General features: G+C 50.3%; 1 protein-coding gene across 1 annotated transcript in view; it reads left to right on the plus strand.

The window, feature by feature from the left end:
• Positions 1-18,316, plus strand: part of MYLK (myosin light chain kinase) — a 189,347-nt gene that overhangs the window by 86,004 nt on the left and 85,027 nt on the right. Inside the window, 6 exon segments of the mRNA XM_033211001.1 lie at positions 6,407-6,544; positions 7,396-7,593; positions 8,289-8,538; positions 14,988-15,059; positions 15,493-16,057; positions 16,059-16,515. Of these exon segments, the coding sequence (XP_033066892.1) occupies positions 6,407-6,544; positions 7,396-7,593; positions 8,289-8,538; positions 14,988-15,059; positions 15,493-16,057; positions 16,059-16,515 (1,680 nt within the window).

The raw sequence follows: 18,316 nt of genomic DNA on the forward strand, positions 1-18,316 counted from the left end.
CCTGGAAATGGGAAGGGGCTGTGTGGCGTGTCAGCAGGGAGAATGTAACTCCTCTGATGAATCCTCCAGAGGTAACAATCGTGGAATTTAGGGAAAGGAAGAGGCTGGTGGTGATCCCTGGACCATGCTAGATTTTGAACTCCAAATAAAGGAAGGTGGGGGAACTATGCTTCCATGGTGCCCCCTCAGTTGGTGATCTATTGAATTTCCATAGTATAACGGGGTTTGGAGTGAATCAGAATTGCTGTTGGAATGGTATTTTGCATTGTAATAACTAAGGAATATAGCTCATGTTCAAAGCCTAAGGAAAATATTTGGTAGATCCAAGATTAAGGCAAATGTGCATTGAATGCAAATTTGGATCCAGGAGCATGGGGCTTCAGAAACTAGCAAGTTGACCAGCAAATGTTGGCAGGTAGAAAAAAACACTTATAAGGAGAAATTCAGAATTTAGTTGTTTTCCTTGCTAAAACCATAGAAAGAAAAGGAAGGGCCATGGAGGGAAGACAGGAGAATTATTGTAGTGCAGAAGGAGATGCCAGATCATGACCAACCCCCAGGACAAAGGCAGCAGTGGGTTCCTAGTGTCAGGTCCTAGAGGAGCTAAAGGCCTCGCTCCTGGTGCTGGGTTTGAAGAACAGGCTTTACTGGTTATTTTATAAGAAGAATTAGTGCAAGAGATAATAAACTGCTCCTGTTTTGTGGGTGTCTAACACGTCCTCTAAATAAGAGCTTTCCAAAACGCTATGTTGGGTATCAATTTATATTAGTGTTTTTAAAGTAAAACCACTATCAATTTGTTTTTAACAAGGAATTGTTTCGATAGAAAAAGTCTAATTGGCTAGAAAAGCTGGCTTGTTTTATTTAATTCTCATAACGACTCCACTTGACACTTCCAAATTCACTTCACAGATGAAGAAAGTGATGCTCAGGAGGTGATGGCAGCTGCCGGCAGTAGCCCAGCCCATCAGCGGCAGCACAAGGTCCCCACCCGCTTCGGCCCATGTGCTTTCTGCTTGGCTACTCTGGGATCCTGATAGGTCATTTGTTGGATGCTTTTGCTTCGCCAGAGCAATCATTTCATGTTTATTTTCCTGACTAGGAACTGTCTTCAAAAACAGCTTCTAATGAGTCAAAAATAGGCAAAATGGCAAGGGTGGAAAACTCCATGGGTCAATAGAATCATGAAGTGGGGAGTGCATATATCTGTCTCTGTCTCTCATTCTCTCCCCCTTCCTTTGCTTCCCTTTCTGCCCGCTCTCTTCCTCACGGTCCCTCTCTCTTTTTCTTTTTCTGCTCTCTCACTGTTCTTCCCTTTCTCCCATTCTTGCTCTTTCTTAAGTCCTATTAACAGCTTTGTCTATACGGCATCATTTTTACTTGTCAGCAATCTGCTTTGGCTTATTCTTAGTCATCGTGCTTGTCTTTCCCGTTGGAGGACGGCCCAATCAATCCTTTTCCATTCTGTCAAAATGGGACAGTAGCAGTTTAATGACTGAGTCCGTGAATGAATTGGCTAATACCAAGTAACAGAGCAACAGATAAATGCACTTTAGGTCCTTAATCTTAGGCAAGGAAAGCGAGGAGACTCAGCCATTTCTGCACTCCAGGAAGAAGGCCCTCTCTGGGCTCAGTCTCAGCAGAGCAGCAGGAAGCACAGCTGTGGGAAAACCCAGGGTATATTTAGTGTGGCCCCATTTGAGCTGGGCAAGTCTGTCACTGGGTCCCGGCAAAGCATCCCTTGCTATTTGTGTGCCATGGCCAGTGTGTGTCCTCCCAAGACGAAGGAGGCTCGGGCTCTCTGAGACAACTTTGTCACTGGGGGCCTTTTGCCTCAGACCCTGGTCCTTAAACCAGGATGCTGCTAGAAGGAGGCCGAAGGACAAGCAGAGAGGAGTGACTCCCAGCGTAATGGATAGCTCTGGACACGAATGGTAATGATGACAGAAAGCTCCTCGCAGAATTGGGATCTGCCTCTGCTCCCAGGACAATCAAGGGAAAGCACCTAGACCAGGACCCCGCCAGCAGCATCCCCCTCCTCAGGGGCATCGCAGCCTCAGGACCTTAGGACAGGCGAGCTTCTTTCTCTGAGTCCCAGCTCCCTCCACTGTAAAACAGACACAATCTGCCCAATACTTCCGAGATGTTGAGGATAACACTGAATGAGCTGTGAGCATCTTTTGGAATCCTGGAGTGCTGGGCTTTATAAGGAATCATCGGTACGTGAAAGTTCTGGTTTGAGGGGCACTTCTCATTGTAGTTCTTACCAGGTTGAATTTCGACAACCAAAGGAGTCAGTTGGGTTGGAAAAGTCAGAAAACATTGATTTTTATACTTCTTGTGTGCCATGTATTGTTCTAGCTGTTTTACATGTTATTTGTTAATCATCTAAAACCCTGCAATATTACCATGCTTTAGACTGATGATGTAGACATCATACTTTTCAGTATTATGTTACCATCAGTTTAGAGGAGAGAACACTGAGGCTTCCTTTGGGAAGGTTACTTCAGATCACACAGCCAGGGCCATGAGTTGAGAATGCCAGTTTCCACCTATCCCTTCGTATCTTACCTAAGTCCACAGAAGAGTGAGCATAAACTGATAGAGTCTAGAGGCCAGAGATGAGCCAGAATAATTTGTTTGGCTTTGGAATGAATTGAAATATACACACACACACACACACACACACACACACACACACGTGTTGCCGTTTTCACCTGGCTTGTCTCTGTTCTGCTTTAGTTTTTCTCAGTTGCCAGGGATCTAGGATGTGGGTCAGCTGACAGTGTGTTTGTCCTGGAGCGGTCACCATGGGCACCATTGGAGGAGACTGGTTCCCTTTGAAGAGATGCCTATGTAACATCCCGGCCTTGTCGTCGGAAGGCCTGGGCATGAGCTCTGAGTCTGCCCACACTGGCCCCATGATGTTAGCCAAGTGACTTCCCCTTAGTTAACTCTCTCCTGGTCTCTACACCAGTACAGTAGAGTGGCGAGTTGGAATTGGGTCCCACCTTGCTGGTCTGAGAACAGGCTTGTTCTGAACATTCATTCCCAGTCATGTCCATCTTCCCTTCATTCTTGCTGTAGGGCTTTGGGGAACAAAACACAGGGCCAGAGGCAATGAGTGACACCAGAACTAAATGTCTGCCGATCAGCCGGTTCTTCCCAAGTTCACTCACTCATCTCCTGGAGGGGGTGCAACGAAAGCTTGTCCTCGATTTACTTTGAGATATATCCCTTGATATTTTTAAGCAACGCATTTGTATCCCTAAACAGTATTTGCCTCAGGTCGTATGAAAATGAGTCCATAACCCTTGGGTGAGGCCCAGACTCCATTGGTTCTTTGGCTGCTGATAAACCGATCAAGTAATTGAGCCCAAGTGGATAAATGTAAGTCAGTTCTCATGCCAGCCTCATACAGATGTTCTCATTGATAATGAATGGTTATATAAAGTATTTTTACCTATTATCTCTTTAAAACTACCCAAAGTCCTGTGATGATACCATGACTCCCCCTAGAGACCAATGAGGAAGTGGGGCTTCAGACAAGGCAGATGAGCCTGAGGCCGGGATCCCCTCCACAGCTGCCGATGGAACCAGTGAGCTGCCTGGTGGGAGGCAGCTCCCAGACACCCTTTCATGCATACTTCTGAGCTCCCAGGGGAGGGAGGGACAGATAGGCTTTTAGTCCCCAATGGCTGAGACCCACAGGGTGACTTGGCTTTGCCAAACCCCCAGACCAGGAAACAGAGGCTATAGGAAGAACCCAGAGAAGGTGGGGCTGAAGACGAGACTGCCACAGGCTTGAAGTGGAGTACACTGGAGTTGGTGAGGTTCCCGTAGCATCTAGGAATTTGAGCCCATCTGCACGAAGCTCTGTGAGGCTGGGGACTTGCTGAGATTGCAGAGGCAGGAGCAGGGAGTGCTGTGGAAAGACAAAAACATTTTGTCTTTGAGCCTTCTCAGTCTGTGCGAGACAGGAAATTCCTCAACTCTCCCGAGGCAGCCAGCTTTCCTGACTGCTGCAGCCTAGTGAGAGAAACAAGATAGATCTATCCTTTTCCAATCCTGTGTCCCCCAAGCCCACTCCCGGAGCCTCCGCCAAGGCCCGTGGCAGCCCTCCATCAAAGGCTGCGATGCTGAGTCAGGGGCACCGGAGAACAGCAGGGGCCTGAGAGCCACATCTCCCAAGGGTGCCGTCGGGGGTTACTTGCTTTCACACTTAGGCTCCATGCCCTTCAATTGCACGTGCTTTGGGGGAAGTTTTCCTCCAGCCTCTTGGGCCTTCCCAGCCTCTCCCTATCCAGGTTCCCAGAGGCTGGGCTAGGAGAGTTCTACAGTAGGCCTGCTTTCATTTTCAATGTCAACAGATAAAAATTCAGTGGCAACTTTGGAGGTGAGACCTGCCCAGATACATTACATACCCTGGAAACCTCCCCCATGGCTCCGCTTCTTGAAGAAGGTCTAGTATTTGTGGTCTTGTGTTGATAAGAACCCAAAATGCCAGTGACCCTTTCCCCAGAAACTTAGGGTTTAAGTTAGAGATATCCTAACCCTCCCCTTCTCAACAGTCGCACCTGCCAAAAACAAAAACAAAAAACGCTAAAATGGCATTTCTGAGATTCAAGCTGCCTGGCTCACAGGACCAAGGGAGAGACCAGAGGCTGGGCAGCCATGGCTTGTCCTGCACCAGGATTGTCCCCTGTGAGAAGTGGACAGCAGGGCCAGCCACTCTGCAGCCCCCTCCCCTTCAGCTCCTGTGAGGCGGAGATTCCAAGAATGAGGAAAGGCTGTTCACCCACCTCCACAAGAAACTGAATGCCGGTGAGGGGCCAGGCCTCTCACCCTCCTTGACTTGCCGACACACTCCCTCTCTCAGATAAATTGACTTTTTCTCCCAGTTTTTATTGAGGTATTATTGATGTACAATAAACTACGTAGACTTAAGGTGTTCAGTTTGATAAGTTTTGCCATATGCACACACATGAAACCTTTGCCATGATTTTTTAAAGTGAACTTCTCATTGCCCCCAAATGTTTCCTCATGCCCCTTTATAATCCAACCCCCCGTCCCCTGCCCCACAACACTCCTGATCTGCTTTCTGTCACTGGACTTTGCATTTTCTAGAATTTTATATACATGGAGTCATCCAATATGTACTCTCTCTTTGTCTGGCTTCCTTTTTTTGTTTGTTTTTGTTTTTGAGACAGAGTCTTGCTCTATCTCCCAGGCTGGAGTGCAGTGGTGTGCTCATGACTCACTGCAGCCTCAACCTTCCAGGCTCAAGTGATCTCCCACCTCAGCCCCCCGAGTAGCTGGGACTACAGCTTGGTGTCTCATTCAACGTAATTATTGTGAGATTCATCCCTGTTGTGGTACCCTCAGTAGTTCATTCTTTTTTGTTGCTGAGTAATATTCCATTGTATGGATATATCACAATTTGTTTATTTACTTACCTATTGATGGACATTTGGGTCATTTCTAGTTTGCAGCTATTTTGAATGAAGCTGCTCTGAACGTTTGTGTACAAGACTTTGTATGGATATGTGCTTGCGTTTCTCTCGGGGACATACCCAGGAGTGGCATGACTAGATCCTAAGGGAAGTATATGTTTAACTTTTTAAGAAACTGCCAAACTGTTTTCAGGAGGTTCTGTACCACCTGCCGTGTATGAGAGTTTCAAGTTCCTCCACATCCTTGTCAAGACCAATTCCTGGGATGTGATGTCTTTTCATTTTTAGCCGTTCTAATGAGTGTAGTGTCTTTGGCTTTCGTGAGGTGCTTAAAACCTCCTAGGATGGGAATGGAGCACCACATAATTATAGAAAATGATAGAGAAGCTCTTCAGTTCTGTCTTATGAGAGATAGCAAGATGTATTATTAAATTAAAAAGATGTCAATTATTTTGTATAACGTGCTTTCATTTACTTTTTTAAGAAGAAAATAAATGCCTGTTTGCTTCTATATGTTACACACACAGATCATCTCTGGCAAGATGAACAAGAAACAGAAAACTTGTTGCCTCTGAGGAGCGATGACTTGTGGTCGGAGGATGGGGTGGGAGGGAGATTTTCCATACTCTTTGGTACCTTTTGCATTTTGTACCATGTGAGTGTATCATTTATTTGAAAAACTAAATAAAATGTTTTAAAAACTCACAAACTTATAAAAGCTCATTGTTCATTCTTGGCTCTCAGGCAAGAACATCGTCATTGCCAAGCAGAGAAATGGGAGGCATCTTGTTCCTAATGATCTCCAGGAACTCCAAACACTCTTTATCTGTTAGCTGCCAGTTTCTGGTGGGAACCTGAGCATCAATACTGTCGTGTACCAATTGGTCATTCAGTCTGTGTTTGTTGAATGAATGCATGAATGTTCACCCCACGTTCTGTTTTCTACCATACAGAAAAGAAGAGTAGCGGGAAGAGCGAGTACCTTCTGCCTGTGGCCCCCAGCAAGCCCTCTGCACCCATCTTCCTGCAGGGCCTCTCTGATCTCAAAGTCATGGATGGAAGCCAGGTCACTATGACAGTCCAAGTGTCAGGTCTGTCTCTGCAGCTGTCTCTCTGGGATTAACATGAAAATTGGTTGCAATGAGTATTGCTCTCCAAGGACCTGCTCACATCATTGATCCACCAGAAAATCAGATGGGACTATCAAACGATGGACCCAAAGAAATGGAGACTCTTGTCCTCTCTTTTCTGCCTTCTCTGGGTAGGATTTTCTGGATTCATGATTAAATGGTCCAGAGGAAGAGGATGGCCATATAGCTAGAGCAGTAAGAGATTAATTTGAAGATATAGTGTGGTCAGTGTAGCTGGAAGGTAATTTGAAGACTGGTACAAAACCAGATTATGGGCCGGGTGCGGTGGCTCATGCCTGTAATCCCAGCACTTTGGGCGGCTGAGGCAACAGCGGATCACGAGGTCAGTAGGTTGAGACTATCCTGGCTAACGTGGTGAAACCCCGTCTCTACTAAAAAATCCAAAAAATTAGCTGGGCGTGGTGGCGGGCACCTGTAGTCCCAGCTACTCGGGAGGCTGAGGCAGGAGAATGGTGTGAACCCGGGAGGTGGAGCTTGCAGTGAGCTGAGATCGTGCCACTGCACTCCAGCCTGGGTGACAGAGCGAGACTCCGTCTCAAAGAAAAAAAAAAAAATTGTGAGAACTTCCCAAATCTCAGAAGATGTTCTCAGTTGCTCTATTCAAATTTTAAGGTCCTCCTGACAAACCCACAAGGTAGATCGTGTTCGAATTCCTATTTTACTGATGGGGAAGTGGAATCATAGAGAGTTGTTGGAGTGTTTCATCCAACATCACTGTATTAAGTGCAGAGTTGCTGCATGGCCAGGGAGGACCTCCCTAACCAATCCCCCTTCCTCTCCTCCTGGTTCAGGGAATCCACCCCCTGAGGTCATCTGGCTGCACAATGGGAATGAGATCCAAGAGTCAGAGGACTTCCACTTTGAACAGAGAGGCACTCAGCACAGCCTTTGTATCCAGGAAGTGTTCCCGGAGGACACGGGCACGTACACCTGTGAGGCCTGGAACAGCGTCGGAGAGGTCCGCACCCAGGCCGTGCTCACGGTACAAGGTGAGGCTGACCCACTCAGAGCAAGTGGGAAGGAGGAGCTGTTGCAGCGTCTCCAGAAGTGATTTGGAGGCAAGGAAACCACATGAGGCTACTTTGTTCCCACTGTGGGCCGTCTGTTCCCTCAGTTCCACCCCAGCCCCGGAGGCCAGCTCCCTGTCCAACATCACAAGCTCTGACTGAGTGGGGCTGCCCTTCTCAGCTTTCTGAAGTCCCTGCCCTCTCTGGGTTACTGGTGCCAAGGTGCATAGAGTACTAAGAGGGAAATCTGTAATATACTTAACAATTTGGCAGTAATAACTTTTGAGGTGAGTTATGGGCTTAACAGGGTCCTTGCCATTAGACAACAGTATTTAAGAGGAGAGACAAATTAAGCACACATAAAGTGAGTGACAACTCTTAGTCACACACATTGGATGCAGATCATTAGCACCTGGCTTGGTGCCCCTGTGCCTTCTGGGCTACCTCCCCTTACTTTGGATATACAGTCATGCTCATATTCTCGTCTGAGAATGTATCCGAGATGGATGTGCAACGAGAAGGGTGTGCTGCATTTGGGTGTCCAATCACAGTGATTTCTGGACAAGCTGTTACTTGGGTGACATGCTATCTTCCCACCCTTCACCGCCATGGAGAATTGAGTGGACACGGCCTGCTGAGGGGCTCCCTGTTTAGCTCTGCCCTTTGCCAACTTCCAGAGCCTCACGATGGCACCCAGCCCTGGTTCATCAGTAAGCCTCGCTCGGTGACAGCCTCCCTGGGCCAGAGTGTCCTCATCTCCTGCGCCATAGCTGGTGACCCCTTTCCTACCGTGCACTGGCTCCAAGATGGCAAAGCCCTCTCCAAAGACACTGGCCACTACGAGGTGCTTCAGAATGAGGACGTGTTCACCCTGGTTCTAAAGAAGGTGCAGCCCTGGCATGCCGGCCGGTATGAGATCCTGCTCAAGTGAGTCTGCATGTCCGGCCAGCCTCCCTTAACCCTTCCCTCCAAATTCCTAGCTCCCCTAACCTGGGTCTGGGCAGCCAGAAGAAGCACAAACCGATATGGGGCTTGGACTTCCAGGTAAAGCAAGTGCAGGCTCGGTGCTGCTCACAAGCTTTTGCTTCTTCCACTTCAGTAGAGCAAGTATTCATTAGAACCTTCCCTTTTGAGCTCAGTTCCCCAGAATCCTGTCTTGTCGTATCCTTGTTCCCCCATTATGTGGCCTATGGTGAGTATGAAGGAAGGAGGAATGGACTAAAGTTGGAAAAGCAGGGGGAGAGAGGGAACGCATTTGTTATCTATCGCCGTGTAACAAATTACCCTGAAACTTAGCAGCTTGAAACAACATTTATCATCTCCCAGCTGGGAATTTGGAAGCAGCTTAGCTGGATGATTTTGAAGTTTCAGTCAGGATGTCGGCAGGGGCTGCAGTCTCGGAGGCTTGACTGACACTGGAGGACCCGCTTCCGAGGCTCACTCCCGTGACTGTGGCAGGAGGCTTAGCTCCTCACTGGCTGCTAGCAGGAGGCTTAGCTGCTCACTGGCTGTTGGTGGGAGGACTCAGCTCGTTGCCTTGTGGACCTCTCCGTGGGGCTGCTTGAGTGTCTTTATGGCATGGCAGCTGGCTTCCCCAGAGCTAGTGATCGAAGAGGGAGCCCAGGTTGGAGCTTGCAGTGTCTTTTAAGACCTACCCTTGGAAGCCACACACCATCACTTCCAACTTTGTTAGAAGTGAGTCACTAAGTACAGTCGATACTCAAGGGGAGGTAAATTCAGTTCCACCTCTTGGAGAGAAGAATTTGCAGACATTTTATAACTGCCACAAGGAGGCTACCTTTCCCCATTACTTTTTTCTCTCCTTTTCAAAGTCTTGCTAGGTTATGTGGGCAGGTCAGCTCCATGAGGCACACTGCTACATGTCCAGGCCTAGAAGAGTGGTGAGCCCATAGTCCACACTGGGTAGCTATTCATTAGATGAATATGATTCAGAAATGCTCTTTTACCTGGAAAATGCTCTGTCTCTTAAAATCCTATGCCAGCCCTGGATTGAGGGAGACAGAATGCCTTCTGTGGGTCCTGGGGTTGGATCAAAGAAGAGCATTTGTCTGCACCTAACCTACAAATAGGAGGCCGTACCACATCCTGAGGATGGTTAGACCTGTCCTGGCCCGGGTGCCTGACCACGTTGCAAGGGGCTTTCTCTCCTGTACTTTACCATCTCCCCATACTGAGCCCATCATGTTCACAGCTCTGAGCTACAAATAGGCTCTAGAGCTAAATGCCAAGGCTACTGCAAAACCCAATATATACCCCATCCCCTTAGGTCCTTTGTGACCATGTGCTTTATACCTTATCAGTTAACTTTTGCTGCACAACAAACCACCCCAATACTTAATAACTATTAAAAATAGCTACTTTTTAAAAAGCAGTTTTATTATTTCTTAGAGTCTTTGGGTCTCCTATAAAGTTCTGCTGATTTTGGCAAAGCTAATCTCAGCTGAGCTCAATGACATGCCTGTTGCAGTCAGCTGATGGGATGCTTGTGGGCTGCTGGTCACCCTACTGTTATTAGCAGTCCACTCAGAACGCATCAACTGCCTTTGCCTTATGCTTGAACTAGTTATTACCAGGAAGGCCACTCTGCCTCCAAAATGGGGAGAAGGTACACGCTTACTCCCTAGGTCAGTACAAAGAATGGAAACCGGTGATGTGTAAAAATACCTGCCGATGATCTTGTCTGTATAGAAGGAGAAGCACTTTGAGATAATACTTATGTTACTCAAGCCAGACATCCTAGAGGAGATGAGCTTGTTTTGGGGTTTTGATGGAAAAGGAGGGTTGAGTCTTGGTAAATGTGATAAGGCTTAGCTGTTGAGTAGGCCGAACGAGAAAGGGTGGGGTGGGGGCAGAGCCAGGCAAAGGGCTGTGGGAAGTTTGCCAGGCCAGAGAGGAGGCGTGCACCAGGAGGTCGGCAGGCAGACTGTCTGGGGCCAGCTGGGGACAGTCATAAAATTTAGACTATCCCAGCTGGAAGGGGCCTCAGAAGTTATCTAGCCTCATCATCATTTAATAACAGGGGAAACTGAGATCTCAGAGTCATGGATTTGCTTGTGGCCACCCAAAGGCAAGTAACAGAGCCCAAGTTCAAGCCCTCATCTTTTGACTGAAATCAGATGCTCTTCCATTCCTTATGGCTCTGCATGGAGAGTTTCTCCCAAGTGCACAGGGAACTGGAAGGACCTGGGAAACCACACGAGAGCCTCCACCTGTGCAGCCTTTGCCTCTTTTTCTTCCCCGAAGTCCAACCTCTTCATTCCTTTCAGAGGCCACTGCCCTGGCCTTGACTTTGTCCCCACCTAAGAAGAAGCAAGTCTGTGGAGAGTTTCCTGAGGGTACGTGCCAGGCCTGCCAGAGACCTCGCTCCTCCAGCGACCTAGACCCAGGGCAGGGTGCCTTTCGAGGGGAATGACTGGATGGCTGGGAGGAAGCCAGCCACTGGGGTCCAGTGTGCAGGGGCAGAGGGCTGGGCAGATCCTGCCTGTCCCTTCTAGGTTTGTGAGGCAGGTATGGGTGGGTAGTTTCTGCCTCTCTTCCCTTCCTAGCTCTTGTCTACTGAACCAAAAGGGAAATGATAAAACATCTGCTCAAAATTCCAGCTGGAATACTTGAAAAACTTGATACTTGCCAGGAAATTAGTTTTTTGCTTTTGTTTTTTTTGAGACGGAGTCTTGCTCTGTCGCCCAGGCTGGAGTGCAGTGCTGTGATCTTGACTCACTGCAAGCTCCGCCTTCTGGGTTCACGCCATTCTCCTGCCTCAGCCTCCCGAGTAGCTGGGACTACAGGTGCCCGCCACCACGCCTGGCTAATTTTTTGTATTTTTAGTAGAGACAGGGTTTCACTGTGTTAGCCAGGATGGTCTTGATCTCCTGATCTCATGATCCGCCTGCCTCGGCCTCCCAAAGTGCTGGGATTACAGGTGTGAGCCACTGCACCTGGCCGAAATTAGTTCTTTAAACTGATTTTTCCATATAAAATCCATCCAAGAGGTAGATGATTCAGGATGGGACAGGATCCAAGGCTTTGTAACCAGAGTGGGACTCTTATTCAGGCCTTCATTAGCAGAGGCAAAAGGACTCTGTTGGTCTGTGAAAGTTTCAGTATATAGGATGACAGCCCTGTATGCTCTGTGGCAGCTCCTGGGATGGGGCCTCATCTTCAGCCCCAGCCCTGATTTTGTAACTGGGTGTGTGCAGTTGTCAAAGATGGCCCCAAGACCCTGTTCCAGCAGCTTAGGTGATCTGACATGTGGGTCCCACGCAGGAGGCCACTATGAACTTTATAGGCTGCAAATGAACCCACGGTTTGTCTTTAAGGCCCAGCAGAGATTTAAGTGTATGGCTGTAGGAATGGTTACCACCAGATCACCCCACCACCGGATGTTCCACTTAATGGGTCAGCCTTGGTATCCCAAGTCCTCCACCTTCCTCTGACCCCTTAGCCTGCTGGGTGCCACAGGGCAAGCCTGGGGCTGGACTGGGCAGGAGCCCTTGAGAGCCTTATCTGAGTCTGTGCTCCCCAGCTTGAGCACAGGTCATGGAAAGTGACAGAAGCCCTTACCTGCTTCCCCCATGGGGAGAGTCGGCTTACTCCAGCTTGGGGCACAGGGCTGGCCACTGCCAAAGCCTCAGAGGAGTCCAGCTGGGGTAAAGCAGCCATCTGGGCAGCGTCTGCTCCTGATGTTTACATCTGGGCAGTGTTCTACTGGTGACAGGAGAAACTCTGCTGAGGAGATGCTGAAAGGACTGCCAGGCAGACACAGCCCTTGGACATCTCATCTTCCTGCTCCATGTCAACCCAAGTACCCACAAGGCTGCGCTTAAAAATAGGAAAAGAGTGGCCTGACACTGGCCAGCAGCCTGGCAGAAGCAGGGTGACTTCACATGGTTATTCTACAAGCTCACCCAAAGCCCGTAAGCCTTTTTGAGTGTTGAGAACTCAGGGCACTGTGTGCTGAGAACCTCTTAGTCTTCCCAGGGCCTGGCACCCATGAGGTTTCTAACCACTGTTTGTTGAGCAAAGGAACACCCTGAACTCAAAATTCTCTAGACATGAGACTCCCTGCCCTTGAGTCTGTGCCCTCTGAGAGCCTGAGCATTGAGGAGGGTGGCTGGGAGGCTATGGGATGCATGGCCAGGGAGGAGAGAGGAGTGAAAGAGCTAAGGCAGGCAGGAAGGTACCTGCACCAGCACTGCCTGGGACAGCACGAGGGCACTGGGGAAATGGACAAAGGAGAGGAGCCCAGCAGGCGAGAGGAGGGCTGGAGGATAGCAACGATTGGCTTCTCCTTGCTTCAAATGGGTGCCAGCACCCAATGGTGAGCAGCGCCCCAGAGCCCCTGAGAATCCTGTGCTAGGCCATGGGCTGCCAGTGTTTGTCCACTGGGAGGGAGGCCTTGTAGAGTGAGGTGGAGACCCACACACACCAGCATAATGTACAAGAACGCATGCTCAGGTGCCTGTCCGGGTGGATGTAACTCATATGTGCACATATTCCCAAACATGGACCTCCAGGTGCAGGTGCCCACCAGCTAGACCAGTATATGTGTGCATCATGTGTATGACTGATATCTACATATGCGCATGGACACACACATGTCCCAGACCAGATTTGTACGGATAAGCAGAGTAGGGTGGGGTGCAAAAGTCATAGGGTCACAGTTCCTAACCCCTGCCTCCACTAGCAAGCTCTGTGAGTTTAGGCAAATTACTTTAACCTTGACCTTTTTTTTTTTTTTTTTTTTTGAGACGAAGTCTCACTCTGTCGCCGGGGCTGGAGTGCAGTGGCCGGATCTCAGCTCACTGCAAGCTCTGCCTCCCGGGTTCACGCCATTCTCCTGCCTCAGCCACCCGAGTAGCTGGGACTACAGGCGCCCGCCACCTCGCCCGGCTAGTTTTTTGTATTTTTTAGTAGAGACGGGGTTTCACAGTGTTAGCCAGGATGGTCTCGATCTCCTGACCTCGTGATCCGCCTGTCTCGGCCTCCCAAAGTGCTGGGATTACAGGCTTGAGCCACCGCGCCCGGCCAACCTTGACCTTTAGTATGATTATTTTTTAATAGAAGTGAGGTCTTGCTATGTTGCCCAAGCTGGTGTCAAACTTGCGAGCTCAAGCAGTCCTCCCACTTCAGCCTCCCAAAGTGCTGGGATTACAGGTGTGAACCACTGTGCCTGGACTACTTTACCTTATAAGCCTCATTTTTCTTACCTTTTTATAGAAACAGTGCTGATTCTAATCTCACAGAGCTGTTCTGAGATTAAATGAGATGGCTCATGTAAAGAATCTGTCACAGAGCTTGGCACATCTGCTATTGGGTCTGAGTGCTAGTGAGACGGCCGCATCCAGGGGCATGAGTGGGAGCACTGTTGTCAGAGACCCTGAGGATCCCACCCCAGAGCCCCCTTTCCTTGTCTTTAAATTGGGCATGGCAGTACTCTATACCTCTCTGGCATGCTGTGGATATCAAGAAAGAACTGTGTGTGGGTGTCATGAAAGCTGGAGGGTGCTGTATGAAATGCAGTTGTTACAACCATCACTAGTCTTCTCTGGCTCACAGACCTGCCCCCACCACTTCCCCTAGCCTGAGCAGAACCTTCTTGGCTGGTCAAAGCTCAGAAGTGCCAGCAGGTGGCAGCCTTATGGGGTTGGAGGGACAGTCTGCTGCAAATACACTGCACTGCAGCCACGCAGGGTACAGACCCTCCCCTGAGCAGAGGGCCTGAGACTCTGTGCACCAGCGGGAGACTGACCAGGTTTATGGACACGAAGAATCCAGAGCCCTCCCCACCTGAAGGAAGAAGAGAAAGGGCCACTCATGTAGGAAAACACTTGTTGGGTTTTTAACACAAAAAGTTCTGATCTGAGAGCATTATCAGTGAGTGGGGGTGGAGGGTGCTTCCATTCCTGGGAAGGAGAGGGAAAGGAACTACCTCTGTGTTAAGGGATCATGGAGTCAGAGTCAAGGGCACTGGGCAGGCCCACGACCAGGGCCTATCTGTCTAGACCCAGCTGCTCTATCACAGTCCCCAGCAGGGTTAGCCTTTCTCCTTCCCCTTTTATTGGTTGAATGACTGATTGATTGAATGATTATATTATATACTTACAGAAAAGTATTCCTACTTCTGGATGCCTGCCTTAGCTATTGTTCAGAGATTCTGTTTTTCTTCTTCTTTTTAAATAAGAACTGAGAAAATAAAGGGTGACCACAGAGTGAGAGGGTCCTGCCCTAAATCTAAGGCTGGGGTGAATGTCACAGGAAAGCCGGTGACTTCCATCTTCCCTGGTGGCCAGCAGCCTGTGATCAAGTCCACACTGAACAGCCCGTTGCCCAGAGGGCCTCTTGGTCTTTGGAATCAGCAACTGGGTTGGCGAATGCAGTTGCCAGGTGTCACTGATGCTACAGAACAGCCCTGCCAGAGCCCTTCCACGGTGAGTGCCCCCAAGAGCTGCCTCACCAGGCCATGCCCCCATCCCCACCTTCCTCCAGGCCCCGGCAGCCCCAGCCCAGCAGCCCTAGATTGTTTGTGCCCTGCAGCTGAGGCTGCCAAAGCCAGAAGGGAGAGCCTGGAAGGCGAATGAGGGAGGGAGAGCAGGGGAAGGAGGGAGTGATTTTTTTTTTTTTTTTTTTTTGCACACACCCCTATAAGGCTACTGAAGTCATTACGGATGTAATAAACCAACTAAGCAAGCGAGCGCCTCTCACCAATGTTCCCATCTATAAACACAGCCTGGCCGGCCTCCCCCCTCCCCTCCCGCTCCCCTCTACCCTCCCACCCTCAGGGATTTGCTCTCCCCTGACGTTTCTTTCTTACCCAGCCCCTTTTCCTCCTGCTACTTTCCTTTCTCCCTTCACTGGTTGCAGGGGGAGGGAGCCTGTCAGCTGTGAGGGCCTCTGTGGTGGAGGAGTTGGTGCTGATGGTGGTGGTAGTGACGGCTATGGGACCCTGAGGCCTGGCTGGCCAGCAAGAGGGCAGGGTTGGCCAGAGGAGGAAGACGGCAAGGACGTGTGAGGGGTGCTGAAGAGGCACGTGGAGACGAGGCAGCACACCGAGGAGGCGATCCGCCAGCAGGAGGTGGAGCAGCTGGACTTCCGAGACCTCCTGGGGAAGAAGGTGAGTACCAAGACCCTCTCGGAAGACGACCTGAAGGAGATCCCAGCCGAGCAGATGGATTTCCGTGCCAACCTGCAGCGGCAAGTGAAGCCAAAGACTGTGTCCGAGGAAGAGAGGAAGGTGCACAGCCCCCAGCAGGTCGATTTCCGCTCTGTCCTGGCCAAGAAGGGGACTCCCAAGACCCCCGTGCCTGAGAAGGTGCCACCGCCAAAACCTGCCACCCCAGATTTTCACTCAGTGCTGGGTGGCAAGAAGAAATTACCAGCAGAGAATGGTAGCAGCAGTGCTGAGACCCTGACTGCCAAGGCCATGGAAAACTTCCAAGCCCCTGAGCAATGCACAGCCTTCAGGGCCCTTGAAACCCATGGGCAACGCCAAGCCTGCTGAGACCCTGAAGCCCATGGGCAACACCAAGCCTGCTGAGACCCTGAAGCCCATGGGCAACGCCAAGCCTGCTGAGACCCTGAAGCCCATGGGCAATGTCAAACCTGCTGAGACCCTGAAATCCGCTAGCAAAGAAGAACTCAAAAAAGACATTAAGAATGATGTGAATTGCAAGAGAGGCCATGCAGGGACCACAGATAATGAAAAAAGATCAGAGAGCCAGGGGACAGCCCCAGTCTTCAAGGAGAAGCTGCAAGATGTTCGTGTGGCAGAGGGCGAGAAGCTGCTGCTCCAGTGCCAGGTGTCTTCTGACCCCCCAGCCACCATCACCTGGACGCTGAATGGAAAGACCCTCAAGACCACCAAGTTCATCGTCCTCTCCCAGGAAGGTAAATGAGCGTGGGGGTTGGGGAAGAAGGGGCCTCTGTACCAGGGCCACTGCTAGCTTATGGAGCCTTGGTCTTGCTGACCCCTGTCAGCAGCCCATAGCCTGGGTAGGAGGGCCGCACCCATTTCCTGCTCACTCAAGGATAGGTCCCCGCTCTGGGACCTTGGGTACATGCACCAAGGCTGGGGCTAAGGGCTGGGATGCTGGTCCTTGTGGCACATGCCCACATCTCGGCGCCCGTCTGGCAGAGCCCTCTCATGGCACCACCACCTGTGGCTCCCCGGAGGAGACCTGAGCCTGAGTTGATTCCCAGCTCCAGCATGGACAGGGCTCTGTTCACAGGCTTGGAGGTGGGGGACACGGAGGCTGGAGCCAGCGAGAAGCTCTGAGTAAAGAGCTGTTTAGAGCAGCGTCTTAGGTTTGGGGAAGGGTGTGCAGTGACCAGGTGGCACGGAGCTCTGAGTTGGGGTCAAGAATAACTTCAGTCTTGATAGCATTGTGGGTTTGAAGGGATCTGTCAGGAAAGCCCAAATCCCAAAACAGCCCCTACAGCACACACTCACGGGCAGACAGAGCTGCTCGCTTCCTAATTTGGACGAGACTTTTGTTTGCTGGTATTTCACATTCTTGGGTGGTGGGGAGAGGAGGGGGGCCCCAAATCCTTCCATCTGTGTGGACTTTTGGGGTCTGGAGTTTTCAGAGGGGCCAGTTTATACTTGGAGAAGAGATGGGGGTGACACAGGAGTATTTTCTCTGGACCTTCAATTTGGTTTGAAGTGCTTTTGTAAATCTCAAGTCTGGGTGGGAGCTCCAAGGCCAGCCGACCTCCACACCCCATTCTGGCAGCCAGCGGAGGGACAGGTTGCCAGCATAGAACAGAGTCCTGCCTGAGTTGATGCTGGTGGCTCCGGCCAGGGCAGGGTACAAAGAAGCTCCTGGGAAGTAACATTTCACCCTTGAGGGGCACAGGGCAGCCACAGAAGAGGCTGGTGTGGACAGGTCCTGTCAAATCTGAGTCAGCTGAGATATCAGAGTGCTCTCCCCATGGGCTGCTCCCCTCCCTGTCCCCTGGCAGCACCCTCCCCACTCCCTCCCTCACCTTCTAATGCTGCCTGCCTTCCCCTCACAAGCAGAATGGAGCATTCGAAGATCACAGAATCCCTCTCAGCTCCCAGTAAGGGTCTGTCTTCCCTCTACATCTGGCACAGCACACCTGGAGCAGCTGAGCATGCTAAATCTCAGTGCTGAAGGAGTGAAGGGGATACTGGCTGGCAGAGAGAAAAGTTGTGTTGTTTTCTGCTAATGTGTTAATGCAGTAACTTTTCCATGTGGACGTTCTCAGATTGGCAGGGTCCTCCAGAAGTCATCTCCTCCATCCCCCACTTCTACTGGCTCAGCCTCCCTCCCCTGAGGCATAGGGGATCATTGAGCTGGGATGAGATGTCCAGACCACAGCCTGTCCTGCCACCCTTGTGGGGCTCTTCCACTTGGAAAGTCCTTGGTAAAACTGATTGGAAACCCTGACTGGGAGCATTTCCCAGGTCGCCCTATGGTGATCTCTTCGGGCAGGATGCAGGGTGGCATCCACCATCCTCAGGACAAGGTTAGGGCTGTCGCCTGGCTGTCTGATCTTTTTTCATTATCTGTGGTCCCTGTATGGCCTCTCTTGCAGTTCACATCATTCTTAACGTATTTCTTGAGTTCTTCTTTGCTAGCGAATTTCAGGTTCTCATCAGGCTTGGCATTGCCCATGGGCTTCAGGGTCTCAGCAGCCTTGGCGTTGGGAGGTCTGTGGCTGCTCC

This window comes from Trachypithecus francoisi, unplaced genomic scaffold (genome assembly GCF_009764315.1).
Source record: "Trachypithecus francoisi isolate TF-2019V2 unplaced genomic scaffold, Tfra_2.0 Lachesis_group0, whole genome shotgun sequence".
Classification (NCBI taxonomy): Eukaryota; Metazoa; Chordata; class Mammalia; order Primates; family Cercopithecidae; genus Trachypithecus; species Trachypithecus francoisi.